Source organism: Perognathus longimembris, chromosome 11 (genome assembly GCF_023159225.1).
Source record: "Perognathus longimembris pacificus isolate PPM17 chromosome 11, ASM2315922v1, whole genome shotgun sequence".
In the NCBI taxonomy this organism is placed as follows: Eukaryota; Metazoa; Chordata; class Mammalia; order Rodentia; family Heteromyidae; genus Perognathus; species Perognathus longimembris.
In genome coordinates, this window is record NC_063171.1 from 54,288,694 (window position 1) to 54,312,699 (window position 24,006).

The window sequence follows — 24,006 nt, forward strand, 5'->3', positions numbered from 1 at the left end:
CCGAATGCACAGGGCCCAGGAGATTTAACAAGGGCTTTGGAGAAAGCAAGTTTGTGCTACATTTTGAACAGAGTTCTTTTCTGACTCATGCATGAATTGAATCCCTAAAGTCATGTGTTCATGTTAAGAGGGTAGACACTTATTCTGACTCTGGTGATTCGAGATGGGAACTTTGGAGAAGGCATTAAATTAGATAAAAATCATTGGGGTGGAGCCTTCATGGAGGAAGCCTGGTGGTTTTTACAAGGGTAAAGAAACCATCAAAGAGATAAACATACATTCCTGACAGGATGTGTTGTAGACAAGGGTGTCTTTACCTGTTGTACAGGAGTAGGTCAGTTCCCCAGGTAAAATCAGGGTTCTATGGTCATAAGAAAAAGATATGGACGCTTAGGCAGAAGAAATAGTTATAAACTAGAGGCAATCAGCCAGATCGTCTGTCCCTGCATTCCCTAGGGGGCCTTCACCCACGTTCCCGAGGAGAGAGTGAAATTGCTGCTTTGGCTCAAATGGGTGCGCCCTGGACCTGCCTTGTGCTTCTCACTGGGCATCGCGTGCAGTCCTATTGTCTGGCAGGAGACAGGGAAGAGGGAAGAATACATCAGCACACTGCTTGAGCATCACTGACATTCAGGGAGTTGAGGAGAGTTGAAAAGAGAAGCCAGAAATCCGTGTTCTTTCCTAAGCCCTACATAATAATAATGGAAAATTGGTGTAGCTGCTAAGAAATTTTAAGGTAAAAGAAAAATTAACTGTAAAACAAGTAAAAGCAAAAGATTTCACATCACCCGCATTTGACTACAGTAGCATGTGGAAGTAGTCATGAACAAAAAAATCCTGTGATCACAATTTATACCATATGCAAGAATATACAATGTTATATACCCACATTTGCTGCACTCAATATGAACATAATCAGTTTGACATTTCTGCATGGTATGACGTTGGCTTGAAAGGTTTTTTCCCTCATGTTCTCTTAGGATATCTATTTAAAGAAAGAAAACACACACACACACACACACACACACACACACACACACACCACACAGCATGTGGCATAATTAATTTCTTTTGTTGAATTGAGTTTTAAAATGTTTGGGTTTCTGCATGTGTTTATAAGTGAGACTGGTAATGTTTTCATCTCATGTTATGCTTCTCTAGTTAATGTAAAAATTATACAAGCCCATTACTTCCAACATTTGATTTTATAGATAAATATCGTAGGACTTCTGTTAAAGTACCGCTTTCATTTGCACTCTATGTTTGAGTTATAAGTAATATTTCATTTGAGTAAGAGTTTAATGCTTGAAAACCCAGGAACCACACAATCTTGTTTCTGAATGGCCAGTTGACCAAATTTTCAACATTGTAAGATTGTGCTGCCCCCTGCTGACTCAGTTTCTTCAAAATATTTTGAGTCTTCTAGGAAGTGAGAATTTATACTTGAGTATAGCAGTTAATATTCTTACATGAGGTTAGACGATTGTAATAATGTTGAAGGTAAAATATTGAACGCAGTTCAAACTAATATAGGACATTTTTGAAAGTACTGAAGTACAAACTATCTGATGATGAGAATAAAGGGAATGAAAGACAGTGTAATAGTTGAAGAATTTAGACATTCACCAAGCACCAGTTCATGCCTGTAATCTTTGCTACTCAGGAAGCTGATATCTGAGGATCACGGTTCAATGCAAGCCCAGGCAGGGAAGTCTGAGAGAATCTTATCTTCAATTAACTACCAAAAAGCTGAAAGTGGACTTGTGGGTCAAGTGGTAGAGTGCTAGCCCTGAGCAAAAATGCTCAGGAACAGAGTCTAGGCCCTTAGTTCAAGCTCCAGGATTGGCGCACGTGCGCGTGTGCGCGCACGCGCGCGCACACACACACACACACAGAGTCACTTCCAAATAGTCCCTACAATTTCTATTGTTTAAAGTGCTGCTGACACCTGGTGGAAAATTAGCAAAATGTATATTTGGGGTTTGAATCTTCAGTAATTTCTTCCCTGGTTCTTTCAGCACATTGCTAGTAACCTGATCTTCATTTCCTCACATTGTATTTTGTGTGGTCACAATATAGTCAAATATTTTTCACGCATCATATTTTCCAAATCTTGAGATTTTTTTCTTAGGCTTTTAATTTCACATAACCAACCAGATATAGCCTGGTATTTTTTTCTTCTAGAAAGCATCTCAAGGCCAGGGATGGTAGTAAATGTCTGTTATCCCACAACTTGAAAGGCAGAGGCAAGAGCATCCTCAATTCAAATCCAGCCTGGGATAGAGAGTAAAACCTTACTTTGGAAACAAATATAAACAAACAAAAAAAGAAAACATACCAAAGTTGAGGCTTTCTTACTACTAATCTTCTCTAACGATCTGATTACCTAGTAGTATAAAGAATACTTGGCAAGAAATCAAAAGAGTTGAGCTCCTGTTTCTGTTGCTAGCTCTATGACTTGAGAAGATTTACCTCTTGAGAATCTCATTTTTCTCCATCAAAAATGGAGATGTTTTGTTCATATCCTGCCCAGTCACAAGAGTCTGAGAGTACTATGGCAAGTGCTTTAAAAATGTATCACTGTAAGACAATTTTATTTTGGTAACTTGATGGTATCTTTTACCACTATGCACTTTGGACACATGTGATGTAACGTTGGGGTGGGAGGAGTGGAGAGGAAGGAGTACGGATAAGGGAGAGAGTCTTAAGCTCAATCTGTAGGTGAGCTTGTTTTTGTTAATTTTGATTCTTTGAATTTTGGGACTTGTATCTTTCTTCTAATCATGATCTTAAGTTTTCTTTAATTGGATGATCATGTTGGGTCATTTTATCACATTTCACTTACCAGTGTCCATCTAGGATATGCACATAAGACACTGACAGAGTAGACTTCTAGGAAATTGGCCTAGATGGTGACATATCTCTACTCAAGATATTTAAGGACAGAAGGGTAAGGTAAGGAAGTCTTCTCCTGTCATAAAAGCAACATGTACACCGGCAAAAACTGCCAAAGTAAACTTTTTCAATTCTGAAGTAACCAAAGTTTTGTACCAGTCTGAGGAGTATTTATTTAAGAAAAGCTTTGTAGCATTTAAAATTGCTCTATTTCTTATCTATTACCCAGAGATCCATGGAACCTTTGCAAACTAAGAGCCTTCCAAGTCTGCTAACAGTAAAATCAGTCATTCAGAACTGTCATAACTTAACCTGTGTCTGGTAGCTCTCTGGAAGGTTACAATCTCAAGTCTTTGTCTTGATTTTACTTGACCTGGACCTTGATCTATGGGAGCAGAATAAATGTATTACGGGAATTGCTGGAAACAATTATTAAGTGTTCAATAGTGAAGCTACTTGGGGCAGTACTAGTTGAAACTAACAGGAGGTTGATGAAAAACAAGGAGAGGAAAATCTTATAAGATGTTCACTGCCATCTTTGAAAGGCTCTCATGCATTCCTGGAAAACTAGACATCCATGCACATGTGCTAGGCTTTGTACCTGCCTAGAAAAGACCTGAGAATGCCTTCATTGTTTACATATTGCTGACCTTGAGGCTCTATGCATGTGGGAAATAAAAGCTAAGACATAGCCGTAAACTAGCTACTGAACAGTGAAGGCGTGCTTCAATAAATAGAGCTTCCTCACTAAAAGATTTATAGATTTAAGTTATTTAAGGAAATTTTAGTCCAACTACTCAGTGGCCACTAATTGAACCAGAGAGTTCAGTAGGTATACATGATAAATAATAGCAGTGATGCAGAAAGGACAGCCCGCCTCCCTCCGGAGGGAAGGCGGGGCTGCTCTGTTGCGTGGACTCGGCTGCTCCCGAGGCTGCACGTGCGATAATTAAGGAACCTCTGATGACATCATGACCAGGTGGGCAAGAGTTAGTACCAACCATAATAAGAGGCCCTTGTCTGCAACATCATGGGAGGACATGAAGAAAGGATCCTTAGAAGGAAGGAGCCAGAACCTTCCAAAACATCAACAACTTGAAGCCAGTAGGTTGTCCCTTAAGAATGATGCACACCAGGCTAAGCATAAAAAGAACAAAAAGAAAAAGGAGTACTTAAATGAAGATGTGAATGGGTTCATGGAATACCTAAGACAGAACTCCCAGATGGTTCACAATGGAGAGATAATAGCAACAAACAGCCAGGAAGTAAGAGAAGAAATTGCAGTTGCTTTAAAGAAAGACAATCGGCGGGAAGGAAGACGATTAAAAAGACAAGCAGCAAAGAAAAATGCAATGGTATGCTTCCATTGTAGGAAACCTGGCCATGGAGTTGCAGATTGCCCAGCTGCCCTTGAAAATCAAGATATGGGCACTGGAATATGCTATCGGTGTGGGTCCACGGAACATGAAATAACCAAGTGCAGAGCTAAAGTTGACCCCGCTCTGGGCGAGTTTCCATTTGCAAAATGTTTTGTTTGTGGAGAGATGGGGCACCTGTCCAGATCCTGTCCTGATAATCTCAAAGGAGTCTATGCTGATGGTGGTGGTTGCAAACTCTGTGGCTCTGTGGAACATTTTAAGAAAGATTGCCCTGAGAGTCAGAATCCAGATCGAGTGGTTACAGTTGGTCGCTGGGCAAAGGGGATGAGTGCAGACTATGAAGAAATATTGGATGTCCCTAAACCACAGAATCCTAAAACAAAAATACCAAAAGTCGTTAACTTTTAATAAAGATTACTACTGTTGTTAATTGCCACCTCATCGTTACTTCCCAACCCAGACCTGCTTTACAGTTAGATGATCCTGGGCACTCTTAAAAGCAAGTTTTTATTGTGGATATCACTGTCCCTTCAAGGAGTACTTCTACCCTGTTTAGGAAACAAAAAGAAAATATCTGAAGAAATGTGTAATATTGAATTCTCTGAAAGCTTTTCTTTCTTTTTTTTTGGAGACAAGAGTCTCACTATGTAGTCCAGGCTGGCCTGGAATTGTGTTTCTTCTGCCTCAACCTCCCAAGTGCTGGGATTACAGATGTGTACCACAACAAAGAGCAACAAACATACTAAGGAACAGAATTTAGGCATAACTAAGTGGTTATCTGCCTGATTGTAACAATTGTAGTTTTTTTTTAAGTGAAATTTTGCAGAAAAAGAACTAACCCTAAACAATGTATATTGCTTTGTATTTCTTAATGGTTATGTTTTTTGCTAGATCCAACACTCAACTTATTATAAAAGAAACTTATTTATAAGTTGTCACAAAATTTTATTTTTTTACTGTGAAATAAAAGAATATTTTTATTTGCTTAAAAAAATAATAGCAGTGATGCAGAATTAATCTAAGAAAGTCTTCAAACAAAAAGCAGGTGCAAGAACAATAACAATAATAAACTAGGGAGTGAAGACTGCTTCTAAAGGTGGTACTTTAGAACATTTAAATTTCTACCTTTTCTCTGGGTAGCAGTGGCTCACGACTGTAATCCTAGGTACTCAGGAGGCTGAAATCTGAGAATCGTGGTTGGAAGCCAGCCCAGGCAGAAAAGTCCCCATGAGACTCTTCATTTAACCACTCACAAACCAGAAGTGGAGCTGTGGCTCAAAGTGGTACAGCATTAGCCTTGAACAAAAGAGCTGAGAGACAGTGTCCATGCCCCTAGTTCAAGTCATACAACTGACAAAAAATATTGAAAATTAATAAAATAATTCCACCTTATTTTTTTAAAGGAGGGAGGCAATGGTTCACAGCTGCAACCCTAGCTACTCAGAAGACTGTAGCTCAAAGCTAGCCTTGCAGGAAAGCCCATGAAAACCTTATCTCCAATTAACCACCAAAAAGCCAGATGTGGAAGTGTGGCTCAAGTGGTAGAGTGCTAGCTTTGGGCAAATAAAGCTCATAAACAGCACCTAGGTCCTGATTTCAAGCCCCAGGATGAGCGCACGCATGCACACACACACACACACACACACACACACACACACACACACACACACACACACACAAGCATGACATGCAAAGAAACAAGAAAGCATTGTAAACAAACGCCAAGAAAACCATTCAATAAAAATTGTCCAAAAAGTCTAGACATTCAGCTTGACAAAGACTTATAATCAGCTCCTTTAACTATATTCACAGAACTAATGAAATCCATGTCATCTACAGAATAATTAAAAATATGAGAACAGTGCCTCACCAAAGAAGTGGTTCGTCATAGACAAAAATTACTTTAAAAAACCAAACAGAAATTCTGCATTTGAAAATGCAACTGAAATGAGAAATTCAATAAAGGCAATCAATAGTAGATTTGAACTGGAAGAAAAAGTGAATCTGAATATAGGTCAAATTGATATGTCCAGTCAGTGGGAAGAAAAAAAAGATGAGAAAATGAAGACAGCCTTAAAGACCTATATGCCTTCACACATAATAACATATAAATCTTGGGACTCCCAGAAGAGGGAAATGGTCAGAAAACACTTGAATAAGTAGTAATTGAAAACTTTCCAAATTGAAGGAAGACAATCATGTGGAGATACAAGTAGAACAATGAACTCCAAATAGCATACTCTAAAAGCTATCCACACACAGATAGACAGTCAAACTGCAGAAAGTAAAATACAAGCAGAAAATTTGAAAGCAATAAAACTAAAGCAACTCATCACATATAAGAGATCCTCAAAAGATTAGCATCTGATACCTTATCAAAATCATAGTAGCTGAGAGAAAATAAGCTATTACATGTAAAAGATTGAAACAAGGTCCCCATCTCTCATGTTGTAGCAAAATCAATTCCAGAAGAACCCAAGACCTTAGTGCAACACTTTGAAATGACTAGAAGAAAACATGGCGGTATCTTGAAGATACAAGCATAGGTAATGACTTTTGGAATAGGACTCTAATAACACAGGAAATAATAGGAGGAGCCGGGGACAAGGTATAACCTTCTAGATCTTACCACCAAAGGACTTACTTCCTCTAAATAGGCCCCATCTCCTAATTTACATCTCTTCCCAACAACGACATCAAATTACAGATCCAGTCTATCAGTGGTTTGGATCAGATCCTTCATGACCCAATCACTTCTGCAAAGTCTCACCTCTGAATACTGGCACAATGGGAATCAAGTCTTCAACACATAAGCCTTTTGGGCAACATGACATATTCAAACCATGATAAAAAATGTAGGAGATATGTATATACATATGTACATGTATATACACACTATATATGTACATGTTATTAGAATAATAAAAGTAAACTGGATACCTCTTAAGTACCAGTAATGATATATACTATTGTGAAATTAAGTTAAAATTTACATATCTACCCAATTGTTTTAAGAAGGAAATGGAGATAAGGAAGAATGACAGAGGGGTTGAGTGACTCTAATCAGGGTATTTGCCACGTGTATGGAAATACCACAATGAAACTCCTCTTGTACAACAAACAGATGGAAATAAAATCATTTAACAATTTCTATCTTCTTTCACATTTTATAACATATTCGACCTATATATTGATAAAAGTATCCATATAAACGGGAAGACATTAGAAAGTATTTTATACAATGTTAATAGTAAGAAAATAGGTTGTGATGGCAACACACTAAATTCTCACAAAAAAGAAACCAAATTAAACTATTCTTACCAAAAAAAACCAAGGTGACAAGAGAAACAATTGTTGTGATGATGACAGAAATAATAAAACTAGTATTTATTGAGTGCTTAAGCCAAGTCCCAGGAAGTGTGCTGATTTATAACAGATAAAAATCTTTAAAACACTCTCAGCTAAGGAATTGGGATAATGATGACCACAGTTTAAATTTATGATCACCTCAAGTTTCCTTTCTTAAACTTTAAAATAGTAATAATTCTCTTATGACACAAAGAAGACTATTTGAAAATTGGTTCTGGTTCAAATTTCGATTGTCATGAATAAGTTACTGATGAGTGAAATGGCAAAATGATACATTCCCTAAAGTACAAATACAGAAGGACATTTCTGAGAGGCTTCATGAAGCTTCCTACTGACCTCAGCTATTTTATATGATGTTGATATTGCATATCTCCATAGAGTATTGAAGATGTACTAAGAAATGAAATGTTAACAGATATAAAAACAGCAATGCTTTTTACTTCACTTAATCATGACATGCTATTTTGGAACCAATCTTTTCATGTTGTTTTTATCCCTTTTATCATTTTTACAGTGTGAATGTCAGAATATCCAAGTGGGACTACACTATAAATATGGTCTTGAGGACAAGTAATAGATCATGTGGTACATTTCCCCAATTGTGTGTTCCTAAAAGATCAATGAAGTCTAGGAAATTATAAAATGGTCACTTCCTGACAATTTAATTCTGAGGTCTTTAGTGCTACAATACATTTTGTTTAAATAAGTTGAATCCTAAGAAAACCTACTCAATGATATTATACATTACATACAATGAGAGACATGTTTTCTCATTGCCATAAAGTCAATCCTTTTTAAAAAAATCTTTATGCTCCTTTATTGGAGCAAGATTCTCGACCAGTATACAGTGACGTATTTATTCACTAAACAGAGACTTATGCAGAAATTATATACTACTCCATCTAGACAGGCTTTAGTCACACTTTTGTCTGTTGATGGACTAGTTCCCTTTATAAGGTTTTATACATCACAAAGCTTCTGATCTGACCAGGCTGTCTACTAATTCATCTGTGAAAGAAGTGGCATGTAATAATTTCAGCGACATTTTACAGCATTAAAAGGTTTATGCATCCGGCAGCTTCTCTGTGTGGCGGCAGATCCACAGTCACACTTGAGAGCCTCAGGTTAGACACCTGGGATTTAAGAGACAAGGAAGTCCTCCTAACTACCCACAGGGACTTCCTACTCCGAGTCCATCTTCTTGGCTGCACTCAATTGTGCCAACCAACACACCTCAGCCACGGCAGGGTGCCACACGCAATGTGGCCTTAGAGCAACAGTACGCGATGGTGGCAGCAGGTGATACCCTATCGACCCACAAAAAGGCCTGTTTGAAAAAACGATAATGAGATAAAAATCAAGGGTACAACTCAGAACTCTCAATTTTTGAGGTTCTAGGATCTGAAACAACTAATTAACTAATTAACAACTGATTAACTAATGATTAACTTAATGTCTCCCCAGTTATGGAGACATTAAGACACTTTAAGCCCCAGTCCTGGGGCTTGGACTCAGGGCCTGAGCACTGTCCCTGGCTTCTTTTTGCTCAAGGCTAGCACTCTGCCACTTGAGCCACAGTGCCACTTCCGGCCTTTTCTGTATATGTGGTGCTGAGGAATCGAACCCAGGGCTTTGTGAATGCTAGGCAAGCACTCTACCACTAAGCTACATTCCAAGCCCTTTCAGTCCTTCTTAAAATGCATTTTATTCCTTTTCTGTTCTCAAAATATGTCGGCTTCTAAGAAATCAAGACAATTCCAATACTTAAAAATCTAAATGAAATGCTAAAGCAATAGAGTGGTTAACACTGGCATGCAGAAGTGCTTTGTACTTTCCACTCTTGTCCATTTCCAACTACTTAATAAAATCTAATCCCAAAGCTAGGTGCCAGTAGCTTATGCCTGTAATCCTAGCAACTCTGGAGCCTGAGATCTGAGGATTGTGATTCAAAGCCAGCCTGGGAAGGAAACTCCATGAGCCTTATCTCCAATTAACTATTCAAAAGAGCCAGAAGTGTTACTGTGGTTCAAGTGGTGGAGTGCTAGCCTGAAGCAAAAGAAGCTCAGGAATAGCACCCAGGCCCAGAATTCAAGCCCCAGGACTGGCAAAAAAAAAGAAAAGAAAAGAAAAGAAAAATCAAATCCCACCAGAAATTAAGTATTTTAGATAAAATTAATTGTATTAAAGGTGATTTGTGATGGTTTACTTAGTTGTAATTTGAGCAGAAGTCTTGAAATAAATATCTTACTCCATTAGCAATTGTTACAATTATTTTTCTGAATGTTATCATTTGTCTCAGGTTAAATATTATGGTCAGACCCAACAAATGTTTTAGAACTTAGCAATGACCCATTTTAGCAATGGGTATCTAGGCAATAACAGTCAAGAATAAATAGAGATAATAAATAGAGATAAAGTAGATTCTACAAGTCCATGGCAATGAAGGCATTAAAGTCTCTTACAGAGCTTTAAAGAGACACTAATATATTCTAATTCAAGGTGTCTGAATGAAGGCCTGAGTATCTTTATTTTAAAATCCCCCCACATCCTTCTAATGTAAACAAAATTAGCTTTTAGAAACTACCTCACAGCAAACTAAGCATATCAGATAAACACTAATTTTGTGAAACACAACTCAAGGTTCCTCAAGAGATGTCCAGGAGAGCCTGGTCTAATTCAGACATAGCAACAGACTGATAAAAAGAAGACTCTCATCTGGATTCTACTCAACCACCAAAACATTACTAAAATTTAAATAAGCATCGTATTAGTTGTTTCTTCTCCTAAGGATCCAACCATCACTTCCTTCCAATAGTGTTACCTTGTACTTTTGACTTATAAATGAACACAGGAACATCAAGAATTCGTTAGTTTGGGACTACCTGTATCACACTTTTTTCCATATTATTTTAGTTAAAATGTATTTTGAGCAGTATACCTGCCCTGATGAATAAAAAGGCACTACTGTTACTTTTCACTTCATGTCTATTTAGTCTATTTTCCATTGTGTTTAGGGAATAAAATAATGATCTTGACATTTTTGGAGTGCTGAGAGATTCTCTTTTGGAATGGTGAGAGAGTCTAGGCAAGATGGCATGTGTCTGCAATTCCAGCACTCAGGAAACTGAGGCAAGGAGGATGCATGCTGGTAATCCCAGCACCCAGAAAGCTGAGCCAGAAGGATTACAAATTCAAGGCTTATCTGGACTACAGAGTAAGACCCTGATTCAAACAAACAAGCAATCACATAAACAGACTATCCACTGCCTCCTTCCCCCCCCACAAAAAAAATGCCAAACAGGAGCATAAGGACATGTTCATACATTAGACTGGGTTCTAGCCACGTTCCTAGGCAAATTCAACTACTCTCAAGTAAGAAACTGAGACCCTTTAGGTCAAAATTATCATAAGATGTAATAAGAACTTAGGAATGGCTAAAAGCACAGACTGTACAGACAGGTGATTTAAATCTCAACTCAAGACACTTCCTGCATATTCAGTTTACCTTCCTACAGCCTTCAATTGTAAGTGGAGGGTACTAGCACTGATCTCCGAGGGTAAGTGAGTTCATATGTATCCAATGCTGCACCCAGCACCTGGAAGCCCCATTCAAGTTGAAGAAGGTAAATGGCTACTACTTTTTACCTCATTCCACTAATGAAACTATTCTCAGAAACAATACTTAAAAAAAAAAAGACCACCCTTTTAACTAGAATCAAACCCTATTAACAACAGATGGAATCTTAGTATAGCATCAACTGCCTAAAACAAAATTTAAAATGTCTAACTCCCATCGAATGTGATTTGGAAGATCAAACTGCCTAGCTCATGGGCTCATCAGTACAGCACCCCCTGCAGTCACAGTGATTGCTTCTGCAATAGGCATGTTACCCATTTAGAGGGCTACTATGTGGAAAATCTTAGAGCTCTTACTCTGAAGTCAAAACTAAGCCTTATTTTATTGTGAACTGCATCAGAAAGGGTCTGGTGAAGGAAAAACACACCACTTCCTGTATTCAGGAAGAAAGACACAAAGAGCTTACAAAGTTGTCAGAAGAGCAGGTAGAGCACCTGGATATTGGCCAGTCCTGCAGGAAGCAAAAGTTGCCATTTGCATGCCTAGACAGAGAAATGAGTTACAAAATACTAGCTTAGCTCAATCAAAGAATCAGCAAGCCATGGCCTGCCACACCACTGCCAGTGGCCTCTTAGCGTTCAGGAACCTGAAAACTAGCTATTAGAATGTTGCTGGGTGGAAATGATCTTAACCTGAACTTGGCTGCCTGACGCAGTTAAAAGATGCCCTCTGCCCCTTCTCTATCTTGCAAATCATGCACAAACATATTTAATTGGCAGAATCTGATTAGTATCCAGAACTTGGGGGAGGGGGGATAAAAAAATGTAGTCCTCCTCTGTATGGGAAAGAATTTAGAAAAGGTTGGGAATATTTTTTGATTGTCTAATCACTTAAACAGTGACATTGTTAAACAGTTAAAGTTACTTCAGTATGTTTTTGTCACCTGCAAAATGGGTGTAAATAATGATACCCCCTCTTGTGGTTTGGACCTGAAATGTCCCCTACAGGATTTTTGCATCTGGCTAAGGGTTTATCAGTCTTTTCAATGAATCAACTTGTCATTTCATTCATTCTTTGTATGGTTTCTTCATTCTCTGATTCATCCATTTCTGTTCTGGTCTTTATTATTTCCTTCTGTCTGACAACTTTGGGTGTGGCATGTACTTGTTTTTGTAGGAACTTGACGTGCATCATTAGGGTACTTATTCAGAGGTAGTTCTTTTAGTTCTTTTTTTTATGTAAGTATTCATGGTTTAAATGTAACACCACTTTCACTGGACCCCCAAAGATTTGGTAGTTTCTGTTTTCATTTTCAATAGATTCTAGAATTTCTGGATTTCTCCCCTTTTGTCTTCAATGACCCACTTATTCAGCAAAGTGTGTTGCCCAATCTCCATATGTTTAAATATATTTTGTGATTTCTTTTGCTGACTTCTAGTTTTATTCCATTTTGGTTGTATAAAACAAAGGGGATTATTCCAATTCTCCTTATATTTGCAGATACCTGCTTTAGGTCCTAAAATATACGCTACTTTGTGTAAGTTCCCTGGAGTGCACAGAATGTATATTGTGCAACTCTTGGAGAGTCCAAATGATGGTGCCATTTACTTCCGAGATTCCTTTGCTGATATTTCTGCATGCATGACGTATCTGTTGGTGAGATTGTGGTACTGAGCTCTCCCACTACCATTATGCTAGGATTTTAAATCCAGCTTCATCACACATGAAGTTGGGTGTGCCAACACAATTTGTGTATTTGTTAACAATCGCTATTTCCCCTTGATAGATTATTCCCTTTATTAACAGAGAGTAACATTGTCTCTTCTAATTTTGGTTTGAACTCTACTTGATCAGATATGAGTACAATTACTCCTGCCTGATTCCAGGGTCTATTTACTTGGTAAACCTTTTCACTCTAAAGCAAGGTTTGTTTTTGTCAGGAAGCATTTCTTGTATTCCATGAAAAATTGGGGTTTGCATTTGAATGCACATTACCATTATGTATTTTCATATCAGAGAATCAAGGCTACTGAAATTCAGGGCTATTGTTGAAAAGTATGCAAAAGTTCCTTCTATTTTTTTGTTTTTGTAGTGTTTTGTATCCTCCTGTTCTTCATTTGCTTATCTACTCATCTGATAAGATGTTTCTTTCTCCCTTGTTTTCATGGTTATCTGTGTCCTTTTTTCTGTATGTAGAATTCCTTCAAATCACTTCTCAAGGGCTGGTTTAGTGGTCATAAGTTGCTTTTTAAAAAAAAAGTCATGGAACACTTTATTTGTCTCTCAATTATGAATGATAGTTTTGCTAGGTAGATTAACCTAAATTGGTAGTTGTTTGCTTTCAGTGTTTGAAATACCTAATTCCATGTCCTTTCTTTTATAGTTTCTAGTGAGAAACCTGCTGCTGTTTTGATGGGCTTGCCACTGTTTGTTACCTGGTACTTTCTCCTTGAAGCGTTCAGTAATGTTTCCTTGTTTGGTACATTCGATGTTTTAACTGATATATCTTGACTTGATTCTTTAAAAAAAATTTAAAGCCAAGTGTTTTAAAACTTTATTTCATGGTCTAACTTGTATCTTTGCTATCTTTAAGTAGTTTTGTACGTACAGAGGGGATATCATTCAATAAATCAGTTTATAGGTAGAATGCATCTTGATCAATATCATCCCTTTTATCATTCTCCTCCATCCCTCACAACCCACTGGACTGGGATTTTTCTGGCCTGCTCTGTTGGATGTTCTAAAAGCCCCCTAGAGCTGGATGGCTGCTGTTTCTTTTCCAAGACTAGAGAAAACTTCTCTTATTCTTTTATTGAATATGTTTCCTATCTTTTTAATTGCACCTCATTATTCCTTCTTCTATGCCCATGATGCTTAAGTTTGGTTTCTTAATGTATCCTTTATTTTCACATGTACTTATTTTATTGTCCTCAAGCCCTGGTATCCTATCTTAAATGTGATGCTGTCTACTACAGAGACTTTTCAAAGTTTTTTTTTAATTTGACTTGGTAGGCTTTTCAGTTCTAAAATTTCATTTGATTTGATTATTATTATTATTATTATTTTTTTGGACAGTCCTGGGCTTGGACTCAGGGCCTGAACACTGTCCCTGGCTTCTTTTTGCTCAAGGCTAGCACTCTGCCACTTGAGCCACCGCGCCACTTCTGGCCATTTTCTGTATATGTGGTGCTGGGGAATCAAACCCAGGGCCTCATGTATATGAAGCAGGCATTCTTGCCACTGGGCCATATCCCCAGCCCCTTGATTTGATTATTTTTTAAGGATTTCTATTATCAGTGAATTTCTATTTCATTTTCTGTATTGTTTTTCTTACATTATTCAGCTATTTGTATCCTCTTGGGGTTCCTTCAGCTTTTTATACATGTCCTCATTCATTTTCATTATTTTTCTGTCTACCAGTACTGGGGCTTGAACTCAGAGCCAGGGCATTCTCTCTTAGCTCTTTTGCCCAAGGCTAGCCCTCTATCACTTAGGCTGCAGCTCCACTTCCAACTTTGTTTTGGTGGTTAAATGGGATAAGAGTCACACAGTTTCCTGCCTGGGCTGGCTTTGAACTGTGATCTTCAGATTTCAGCCTCCTGAATAGCTAGGATTGCAGGCATGAGCTACCAGTGCACATAGCTGTTAATCATTTGTATGCTTTTGAGGGGGTTTTCCTTTATTATCCTTAGTGTCTATTACTGTGGTGTTGTTGACCTTTGGAGGTTTTGTATTGCTTTGGTTTTTCGTATTTCTTTTGTTCCTGTATTGAGATTTATGCATAAGGCCAATTTCTTGGTGGGATATTTTAATGTAGAAGTTGAAGTATTCATAAATTTCAAGTAGGGCTGTGTAGTGGAAGGGTGTAGTGCAGTTTCTCTGCACTGGACTGGGAGACAGCTCAATAGTCAAGCTTTTGTCTACAACTTCAAGGAAGCAGGCCTGGACCCTCCCAGCACCACTCAGATGAGAACTAGCTGGGATTTCTCATATTTTCTTGTGCTTGGTATTATATGTGATTTGGGTGTAAGTTTACCAGTAAAGAGTCAGTCATCTACTTCTGTGTTGCTTTCCCCCTTTGTGTATTAGAAGCCACTATTACCCACACAATCCATGAGTCAAGCTCCCATTGCTGAACAGGTTTCCCTGTTTGTGCCCCTGGGGCAGTACATGCACTACACATGGGGTATTCCTCTAATATTCCTTATAGAGAACTGAATGAGTTCTGTACTGATAGTAGGAAACTGAGGGACTCAAGTGCTTTGCTGGCAGGTCTCAGTTCTTTCAGATTCCACTCAGCAGCTTGTTACCTGTGGGAAGGCTAAAGCTGGAGGGTATTGGTTGCTCTCCAGTACTCCTGTACTCAAAGTGCTAAGTCTCACCTGGCAGCAAGACCTCAAAAACATTAGATAGCTCCTAGATGCTGAACACTCACTGTCAGCCACTAGCACAGTTCTATTCCTGCAGTGATCCTCAGGTACCAGATCTCACTGACAGCCAGGCCCTCTACTGCATGAGCTCCTATTGCTGAATCCTTAGATTCCCTTCTATCTCCAAGGACACTTCTTATTTCTGTCTCTGGCTTGTTCCTTACTTTCTAGGCCCTCAAGGTGTGGCTCAGTCTTTAGGTCTGCCTGGTGGCAGGGTGATTACAAGGAGGTAATATAGACTGATCACTGGGCAGCCCTATGATTTGAGCTCTCCACCAGCAGGAGTAAGTGCTGTTTTCTGATATGTACTTCAGGCAATGAAGCTGCTTGCAGGATGGCTTTGCCAACTGCTGAGCCTTCTTTAGTTGCTTCCCTAGCTCTTGCCAGAAGCCTTCACCTTGCCTGAGTCAAACCTTTCTGTTTTCACATTGGCCTCTGGTGATAGTCTTCCACCCAAACACCATGACTGGGTATGCCAGAAATCTCTGCTCACTGACTGTTCTCCAACCTCTAAGCCTACACACTGTGGCTCTGTTCAAAGCCTGCCTGGTTGCAAGCTGCTTGTGAGAACTCATAATAAGCTAAACACTGTCATCTGAGCTCTCAACCAGCAGAGGTGAGATGCTTTATTTTCTGAAACAGTTCTCAGGCATGAAGCTCACTCGTCAGGTCAGGGCTGCTGACCTTGGAGCCAGAGTCAAGACTCCCCCTCTCTATGTCTGGGAGCAGTGTAGACACTGGCTGGTGTCACAGAACTCCCTGATAACTCATTGTTCCTTGATTTCTAAGCCCCTCAGTTATAGCTCAGTCTGAAAGCCTGCCTGGCTGCAGGCTGTATCTAAACGACGATTGTAAACATTTCACTCTGCAATCAGAGCTCTCTACCACAGGAGTATACAACTTTTTTTTCTCCCTGAAATAGTCTTCCAGTATGAAGCTGCTTGTAGGAGTTGGTGTGGGGCCCCTGGCAACTGAACAAGAACCAAGACTCTCCTTGACTAGGCATACCTCCAGTGGCAGTCCTGAGGCATGCATACCTGAAGTCACTGAGCACCATTTATTCCCTGGTTTCCAAGCCCAAGGTTTTGTCTAGTCCTGTGACCTGCCTGCAGGCTGCTTAAAGGTAGCAAAGTAACCTGATTCCCTGAGTACTTTAGTCTAGAGAAGGAGTCACGGAACCTTGCCATAGCTCTCTGCGATCTAGGGCGAAAGCTTTTCTTCTCCAATGCTGGCTTGTCACACTGGGGATGACACTGTTACCAAACCCCATGCTGGAAGATGGTGTGGATTTGTCCCACAGCCAGGTCTGCCTGTCTGTTTGGAAGACTTATCAGCTTCCCTGGTGTTAAAGGCATCAGCTTCTCCTTTACCCCAGAGTACTTGGGCTGGAGCTATAAACTGTTCCCTAATTTTCTCAGTCTATATTACCTCTTTGTAAGCAGCCTGCAGCCAGGCAGCCAGAGAGACTGAGCCACAACCCGAGGGATTATAAAACAAGGAACAATCAGGAGACAGAAGAAGTGTTCTTGGAGAAAGAAGGGCTTCTATACAGGTAAACTGAGGATTTACCTTTCTGTTTTGACATACTGTTCACCTGTTCTCACCCCCATTCTCTTCCCCGGCCCCCCGGGCTGGTAGAAGAGGTTGAACTCAGGTTCTCTTGCTTTCCCTTAGCTTTTTTGCTCAAAGATGATGCTCTAACACTTGAACCGTATACTTCCACTTCTGGCTTTGTTATTGTTGTTAAATGGAGACTAATATTAAATTGAGTGCCACATGGAGTAAGTCAAGTTATATGAGAAAAGTCTGATTATGAGAGAGATGTATAATAGCCGGACTCCTATCTGACAACATCCCAGCTATTAAGTATGGAGTAAGGAATAACTAAAACAATCAGTTGCTGAATGATTAAACTAATCAAAATGCTTACTTCAGCATTCTTATTTGAAAATACTGGAAATTAACTGTAACATAAAATCAGAGGAATAGAGAGAAGTAGACAACCTGGTTAATGGCTCAACTTCTCAAGAATCAGGTGTAAAATCACACTGCAGAACACAAGATTCTGATGTGCCATAGACTTTACTTCAACTGTTACTAGCCCAATGCCAATATCATCCTGCACTCTGACCTCCAGAGTCCCTTCACCCTCAACTTCAAGCACAACTTGAGCACAATGTCTGCTTGCTTGCTCAGTTTACATCCAGGTTTCCTGAAAACAAACAGGAGTGGTATGGTCTAGGCCATGAAGCTCATGCTGTACCTACTAAGAAGATAGGGAATGCTAATTTTGTAGTTTATTTTTAGGAAGTAGAAAGCATTAGCTGAGGTAAGAAATTTTGATAAGGTTTAAGAGAGTGAGAACACAATACACAGTCACCACAAAATGTGATATATTGGGCATGTAAACTCATTCAAAATTCACCCATGTCTGTTATTACTTAACTTCTTTCCCAATATATATTAGTGGAGTCATACAGTAATAGAGATGGCCTAATACTCTCATTTCACTGAGAAATCCATTTCCAAAATAGTTTACCAAATTTACATAACCTATTTAGTAAAAAGAACTCAGTTTTTAAGTCTTAGTATATTTTCTGACATCCAATGAGCAAGAGAGGTATAACTCAAACTATATCTTTATCTTAAAGTTAAATTTTAGCCACTTTCAGCAGAACACATTGTTTAGTTGTCTGAAAGTCATTTTGGTGATACTGACTTTCTCTCAATGCTACTCACCAATAAGTCCCTGTACAGCTAAATTTTTTTATATATAATTCATTTTTTCTATTATTATCCATGAATATAAAAGTATAAATATATATCATATGTAATTTCTATATTCTTTGGCTTGATTCAGACTTTCCCATGATAAAAGGCTAATATTCTTACAACAACAATAAGTAGTTACTTTTTAAAAAAAACACAAGAAAACATGTTAAAACATGCAGATACCTAGTTTTTGAAGTAATGTATTTCTTACATATATATTTTATAAAATGAGAGAAAACCCCAGTCAAATAAAGTATAATAATGAGATTTCTCCATGCAGTTACTATTAAAACTTAAGCAAAGTAAACATTTAACACTATAGCATCTGCAGAAAATATATATATAGGTATGTATATAATATATACATATACTATGTGCATTTGCATACATATACACATATAACACACAAACATGCATATATATGTATATGTATATATACATATGCACATATGTATTACATACATATATATGTAAATGTATATACAAATACTTTTTTTTTATGCTGGTACTAGGGCTGGAATTTAGGGTCTGGGTGCTGTTACTGAGCTTTTTTGCTCAAGGCTACCACTTGAGCTAGAGTTCTTCTTCTGGCTTTTTTGATGTATAATTGGAGATGAGTCCCATGGACTTTCCTGCTCAGTCTGGCTTTGAACCTCTACCTTTAGATCTCAACCTCCTGAGTAGCTAGTATTACAGGTGTGAGCCACCAGTGCCTGGTATGTTTATACTGTTTTATACCATGGTTTGAACTCAGAGTCTCATAGATCCCCAGCCCTTTCTTCATTTTATTTGAGACAAAGTTTCACTAAGTTTCCTAAGCTAGACTTGAACTGACTATGTAGCCCACTCTGGCGTCAACTTTTGTGATACTAGGATTATAGGTGTGAGCAATCACACCTGGCTAGAAAATACACATGCACTATTAATACTATATTTTCATGATCAGACTTGTGAGTCATAAAATTATGAAAGTTAACCTCACAATTGTGGTGTGCTGAGATTTTATAGTACAAGTAAGTTGGAGAAAAATGCAAAGAAGAGAAAAGATCAACCAAACAGCTATGGTATTTGAAATTTCTCTGCATCAATATAGAAAACATTTCCTTTTTCTTTTTTATTCTAGAATGCAAGAATAGTTTATTATTTAAAATCTATCCGTTTATGCTGAATAGACCAACTGATCACTTACAAAACGTAACAAAATATCATATTGTACTCCACATATAGGTATAATTATTATGTGCCAATAAAAATAAAATTTAAAAAGTCAGTGTACTTGACCTCATTAACTTAAAAAAAGAGAAAGTCATCTAATCATTTCAGTAGATAAACATCATCTATTTTTTAAAATCTTTTAAGTCTCAAAAAATTAGGAATGTAAAGAAATGTCTTTATTCTTACATTTATTTTTTATTTCTGTACTCATTGATATTGATGGTACTGGGGTTTTGAACTCAGCTTCATGCTTCCCCAGGTAGCCTGAGACATGATACTATCCTTTTTTGGTTCTGGTTATTTTTTTGGTCTGTGTACCAGTACTGAGTCTTGAACTCAGGACCTCAAGCTCTCAGCTTTTTCACTCATGACTGGAGCTCTGCCATTTGAGCCACATCTCTAGTTCAGGCTCTGCTACTGAAATGGAGATAAGAGTCTCACAGATTATTCTACCTTGGCTGGCTCTAAACCATGATCCTCAGATCTTAGTCTCCTGAGTAGCTGGAATTCCATGTTGTGAGCTCATATTGTGGCTCTCTGCATTTAATGTATCTTTTTCTTTATGGCTTTCAGGATTTTTCTCTTCATTTTTTGGCTTTTCAAAAGTTTCATAATGGTGTGTATGTGTGTTTACTGTGATTCTTTTTTTTTCATTTAAAGTTATAAGTTAATGATTTGTTTTCTTTTTTGTTACCAGTATGAGTAGTTTATTCTTGAGAAAGCATTTTCCAAGAGCAAAAGATCACTATGCTTATTCAGATATAAACACTGTTGTAGAAGCAAGAGGATCGTCTCAACCTGAGGGAGGAAGGATAGAAAGTATAATAATGTCAGGTTTTAATTCTTCTAACTGATTTCATGGTAGTGAAAGGTAACCAATCATGATCTAGGCAGCAGTACACAGTCAGTCACACAAAATAATTTCTGCAATACAGAAAATAAGATAGGTGCTTGTGCTTTGTTTTTCTCTATGGAAATGAACTCCGTGCCTCACAATTTCTAGGCATGTGCTCTATCACTTGAGCTATGTAACCTCAGCTCATATAACCTAGTTGTGACCCAAAAGAAAACAATAGGTTCTATAAGGAGTTTAGGTGATATAACAGCCAACTACTTAGCACATGGTCAACAAAGGGACAGACATGTAAAATATTGGACTGGAACTCTGTATGAAGAATAAAATAAAATAAAAAATCATGTACCATCTTCAAGGGTAGCTTTTATAGAAAAAATTACCTACCTATTCAAGGATTAAAATTTTTGTAAAGATATGTTCACTTTGGAAGTAATATAAAGTTGTTGGGTTGATTATAGGTTATTTTTTCATTGTGCGTAATATACACCATGAACATAAACTGTATCCAGGTCATTTAATGAGATACTCACAGAATGATTGCAAGAAGGTTCCAGTATTACAGGTAATGACATTTTCCCTTGAAGATTCAATTTGGTTAAATAAAAAATCTTTTCCCCCACAATCTTTTCCTTTTTCATGCGATGTACACCATACAGTCTAAACCGAACTGCATAATTTCCAATCATCTCAGATTCAACATGATTGAATTTGAATGTTTCTGTGAAGACAGGGCATGGTCCTCTCTGGATGCTGGTTTTTGCTCTCTGTTTCTTTATAGGTAGAAGAACAAGGTGTACTTGCCATGAGTTGCCACCTGTCCTGTTATATGTTGGGATGTCTGTGACACCTGTCACTGTTACCAGAAGCTTCTGTTCTTGTGAGTCATAGTCAAAAGTCACATCCAGTGTGCCATATTTAGCTTCTGGCTCAGGATCAAAAGGCTTAGGAAGCTGGGAAGAGGATCCTTGAGCTGACATGTCCTAAAAGAAGCAAATAAATGTTTTCAGTCTTTAACTCTATTATTGAATCTCCCATGTAAACAAATGACTGATATTTCTTTAGTGTTTGATATGAAAACAATTTCCCTTTGCTATCACATGGAAAGTATAATAATTAGCAGTCGGCTACAATGAAAAACTACCCTGAAGGGCCAGATTAGTGTCAGCAGTAAGTTAAACTAAACTCCTAGTATAATAAAGACACACTTAGAATGTGATGTTCCCTATCATAATTTTGAGGACATTAAATATGTTTTTATAAGTGGTAAATAAAAATATATCTTAATGTATATCTGCTCTCGTAGTAGAAGACCACCAAGTTTTACTTGAGACATAAACATTACATACAACTGGCAACCCAACCTTAGGTGAGATATGAAATATAATGGCAGAGAGAACTTGGATTCCATTTTCAGTGCTTGTTCTAAAATGTACACCTCTAAAAACACAAATTTATTTCAACTTAAATCAATGGAATATAAAACATGAAACTATAATCACAAAGGCCCTCAAATATTTCTGCAGCCAAGTATTTTTCTCCAGACCCTAGACCATATTCACTTCAATTTTTAGCCAGAATTCAAAAACAAGATATTATATTCCAATTCTAATTTCAAAAATTGAAGAAAGATAGAAACTGTGCCCACTTTCTCCCTGCAATTGTCTCAAATTCATGCCAGTCTATCTAGAATATATTGGGAGTTCTATCATTCTTCAAAAAGGTAGAAAGAAAACAATCCTTTCTCTTTCAAAGCGTTTGGATCAAAGTTTTCTGAAACCATTAGTCAGTAAGAGGCCATCAACAGAGTTATGGACTCCTTGTATGAGTTCTTCTGAACCCTTTCTTGTCTATCAGTTGAATCCTGTATATGGATAGGCTGTATGGTAGTAACAGCCTGGATTAAACCAAGAAAAACACAAAATTTCTATTTGATGCATACTGTTGATTACAGGGATGCAAAATAAACTAGAAAAAAAAAAGAGTGAATTTGATTCTAGCCCAAGCTATCAGAATTTCACATCTAAATATTTATAAAATGTGCATTTGCCATGTTCTTTAAATACATTCAATGACACAAAAACAAACAGAATGAAAGGAATTCTCTAAAGAAGTACTAATGCAGATAACAAGTTAGCAGCTTCTGACATAAGGGGAAAATTTAGTTGACCGTTGAGGTGGGTCAACAAGTAACTGTGAGACACATGCAGAATTTATGATACACCAAACATAGCAACTAAGCTGACAGCTTAGAAAATGGGTCAAAGGTAGACAAATTACAGAGACTATGACGGCATGAGGAGTACTTATAGTTCTGGATGGAAAGCCCAAGCCGTGGAATCATGTGGCCTCTGGGTACCCCAAACAGATGAACACACACAGGTATAAGCACACACAAGTGTGTGCGCACATATGCACGTGTGCACGCGTGTGCGTGTCCATGCTCTTTCATGCGATTTGAGCATTTCAATTTGGTCTCTGTGGGTCCTCTGGGATGGCCTGCTTTGTGGTATGTTTTTTTTTTTCTTTTGTTCTTATAGTTAGACAGACATGGGTGTTTGAATCACAGTTCTATTTAAGAGGTGCTTGTACTTGGGGAAATGGCTTTTGAGTCTTCACTTTTCATTTGTAAAAGAGGAACACTACTTCTTACAAATGTGATTGGTAGAATTAAGTGAATGGACTAGGTAAAGCTCATAGGAAAATTTCCAGCACAACTCGTTACAGCAACTGCTGTTGTTAATTCTACAATCCTTGCTCCATTGATAACTTGGGGGCTACCTATACAGCAAAATCACAATGCAGAGATATCAAATTTTTTTAACTGAAAGAACACAAAGAAACATTGATCATGGAAACCCATAACACACTGATATGCAAATAGGTATTAAATATATATTGATAGGGATCCATTTAGAATTTTTAAGCTACTATAATACTAGAAATATCAGATAAGCAGTAAAGATACAAAAATACTTTTCAAAATTATGGAAGAACTTCCTCCATTAAGACAATTCTATCTGCACCTTAATTGTTCTTTGAATTGAGAAACTATTTTCATTATGTACTTTTGACTGCTACTCAGAAAATTCACCTAGTAAGAATGCAGACATGGTATGGTGTGAATCAATGTTTTCAGGAGCAAGAGTGCAAAAACTTGTAATCCAAAATGTATATGGAAAGCAAACCCTAAAAATATATGTTTTATGAAAACTTCTAAATTGCCTTAACATTTTTTGCCACTGTCAGAAGATTAAAACAAATTCTTTTTTAGAATATGACAATACTTTGACATGGTAGCAGGTATACTTGTTGTCATTTTTATATTTTTGCTCCAAAACATCACTTAAATTTACTCAACCAACTAACTACTGTTAAACGATATCATAAATTCAAATTTCATCAGTAAAATGATCAGCATTTATCCCTCTCATTTTCCATAAATTAATAATATTTTGAAAGGCCTTTGGAACATTAATGAGTACCCCTTAATGCTAAAAAATACAAAATAAAATA

General features: G+C 37.7%; 2 protein-coding genes across 4 annotated transcripts in view; one reads left to right on the forward strand and one right to left on the reverse strand.

Annotated features, from left to right (window-relative positions):
• The window catches only part of Syt14 (synaptotagmin 14), a 122,171-nt gene that overhangs the window by 8,635 nt on the left and 89,530 nt on the right, over nt 1–24,006 (reverse strand). For all 3 annotated transcript variants that reach the window (XM_048357683.1, XM_048357682.1, XM_048357681.1), the window contains one exon: nt 21,024–21,473. In XM_048357683.1, coding sequence (XP_048213640.1) covers nt 21,024–21,473 — 450 coding nt within the window. The remainder of the gene's footprint in view (nt 1–21,023; nt 21,474–24,006) is intronic.
• On the forward strand, nt 3,840–4,704 carry LOC125359802 (zinc finger CCHC domain-containing protein 9-like). Its single transcript, XM_048357684.1, has one exon. The coding sequence runs from the start codon at nt 3,867–3,869 to the stop codon at nt 4,680–4,682; it is 816 nt and encodes a 271-aa protein (XP_048213641.1). The 5' UTR covers nt 3,840–3,866; the 3' UTR covers nt 4,683–4,704.

Coding starts and splice junctions, on each gene's coding strand:
- LOC125359802 (XM_048357684.1), top strand. CDS start 3,867: ATGACCAGGTGGGCAAGAGTTAGTACCAACCATAATAAGAGGCCCTTG.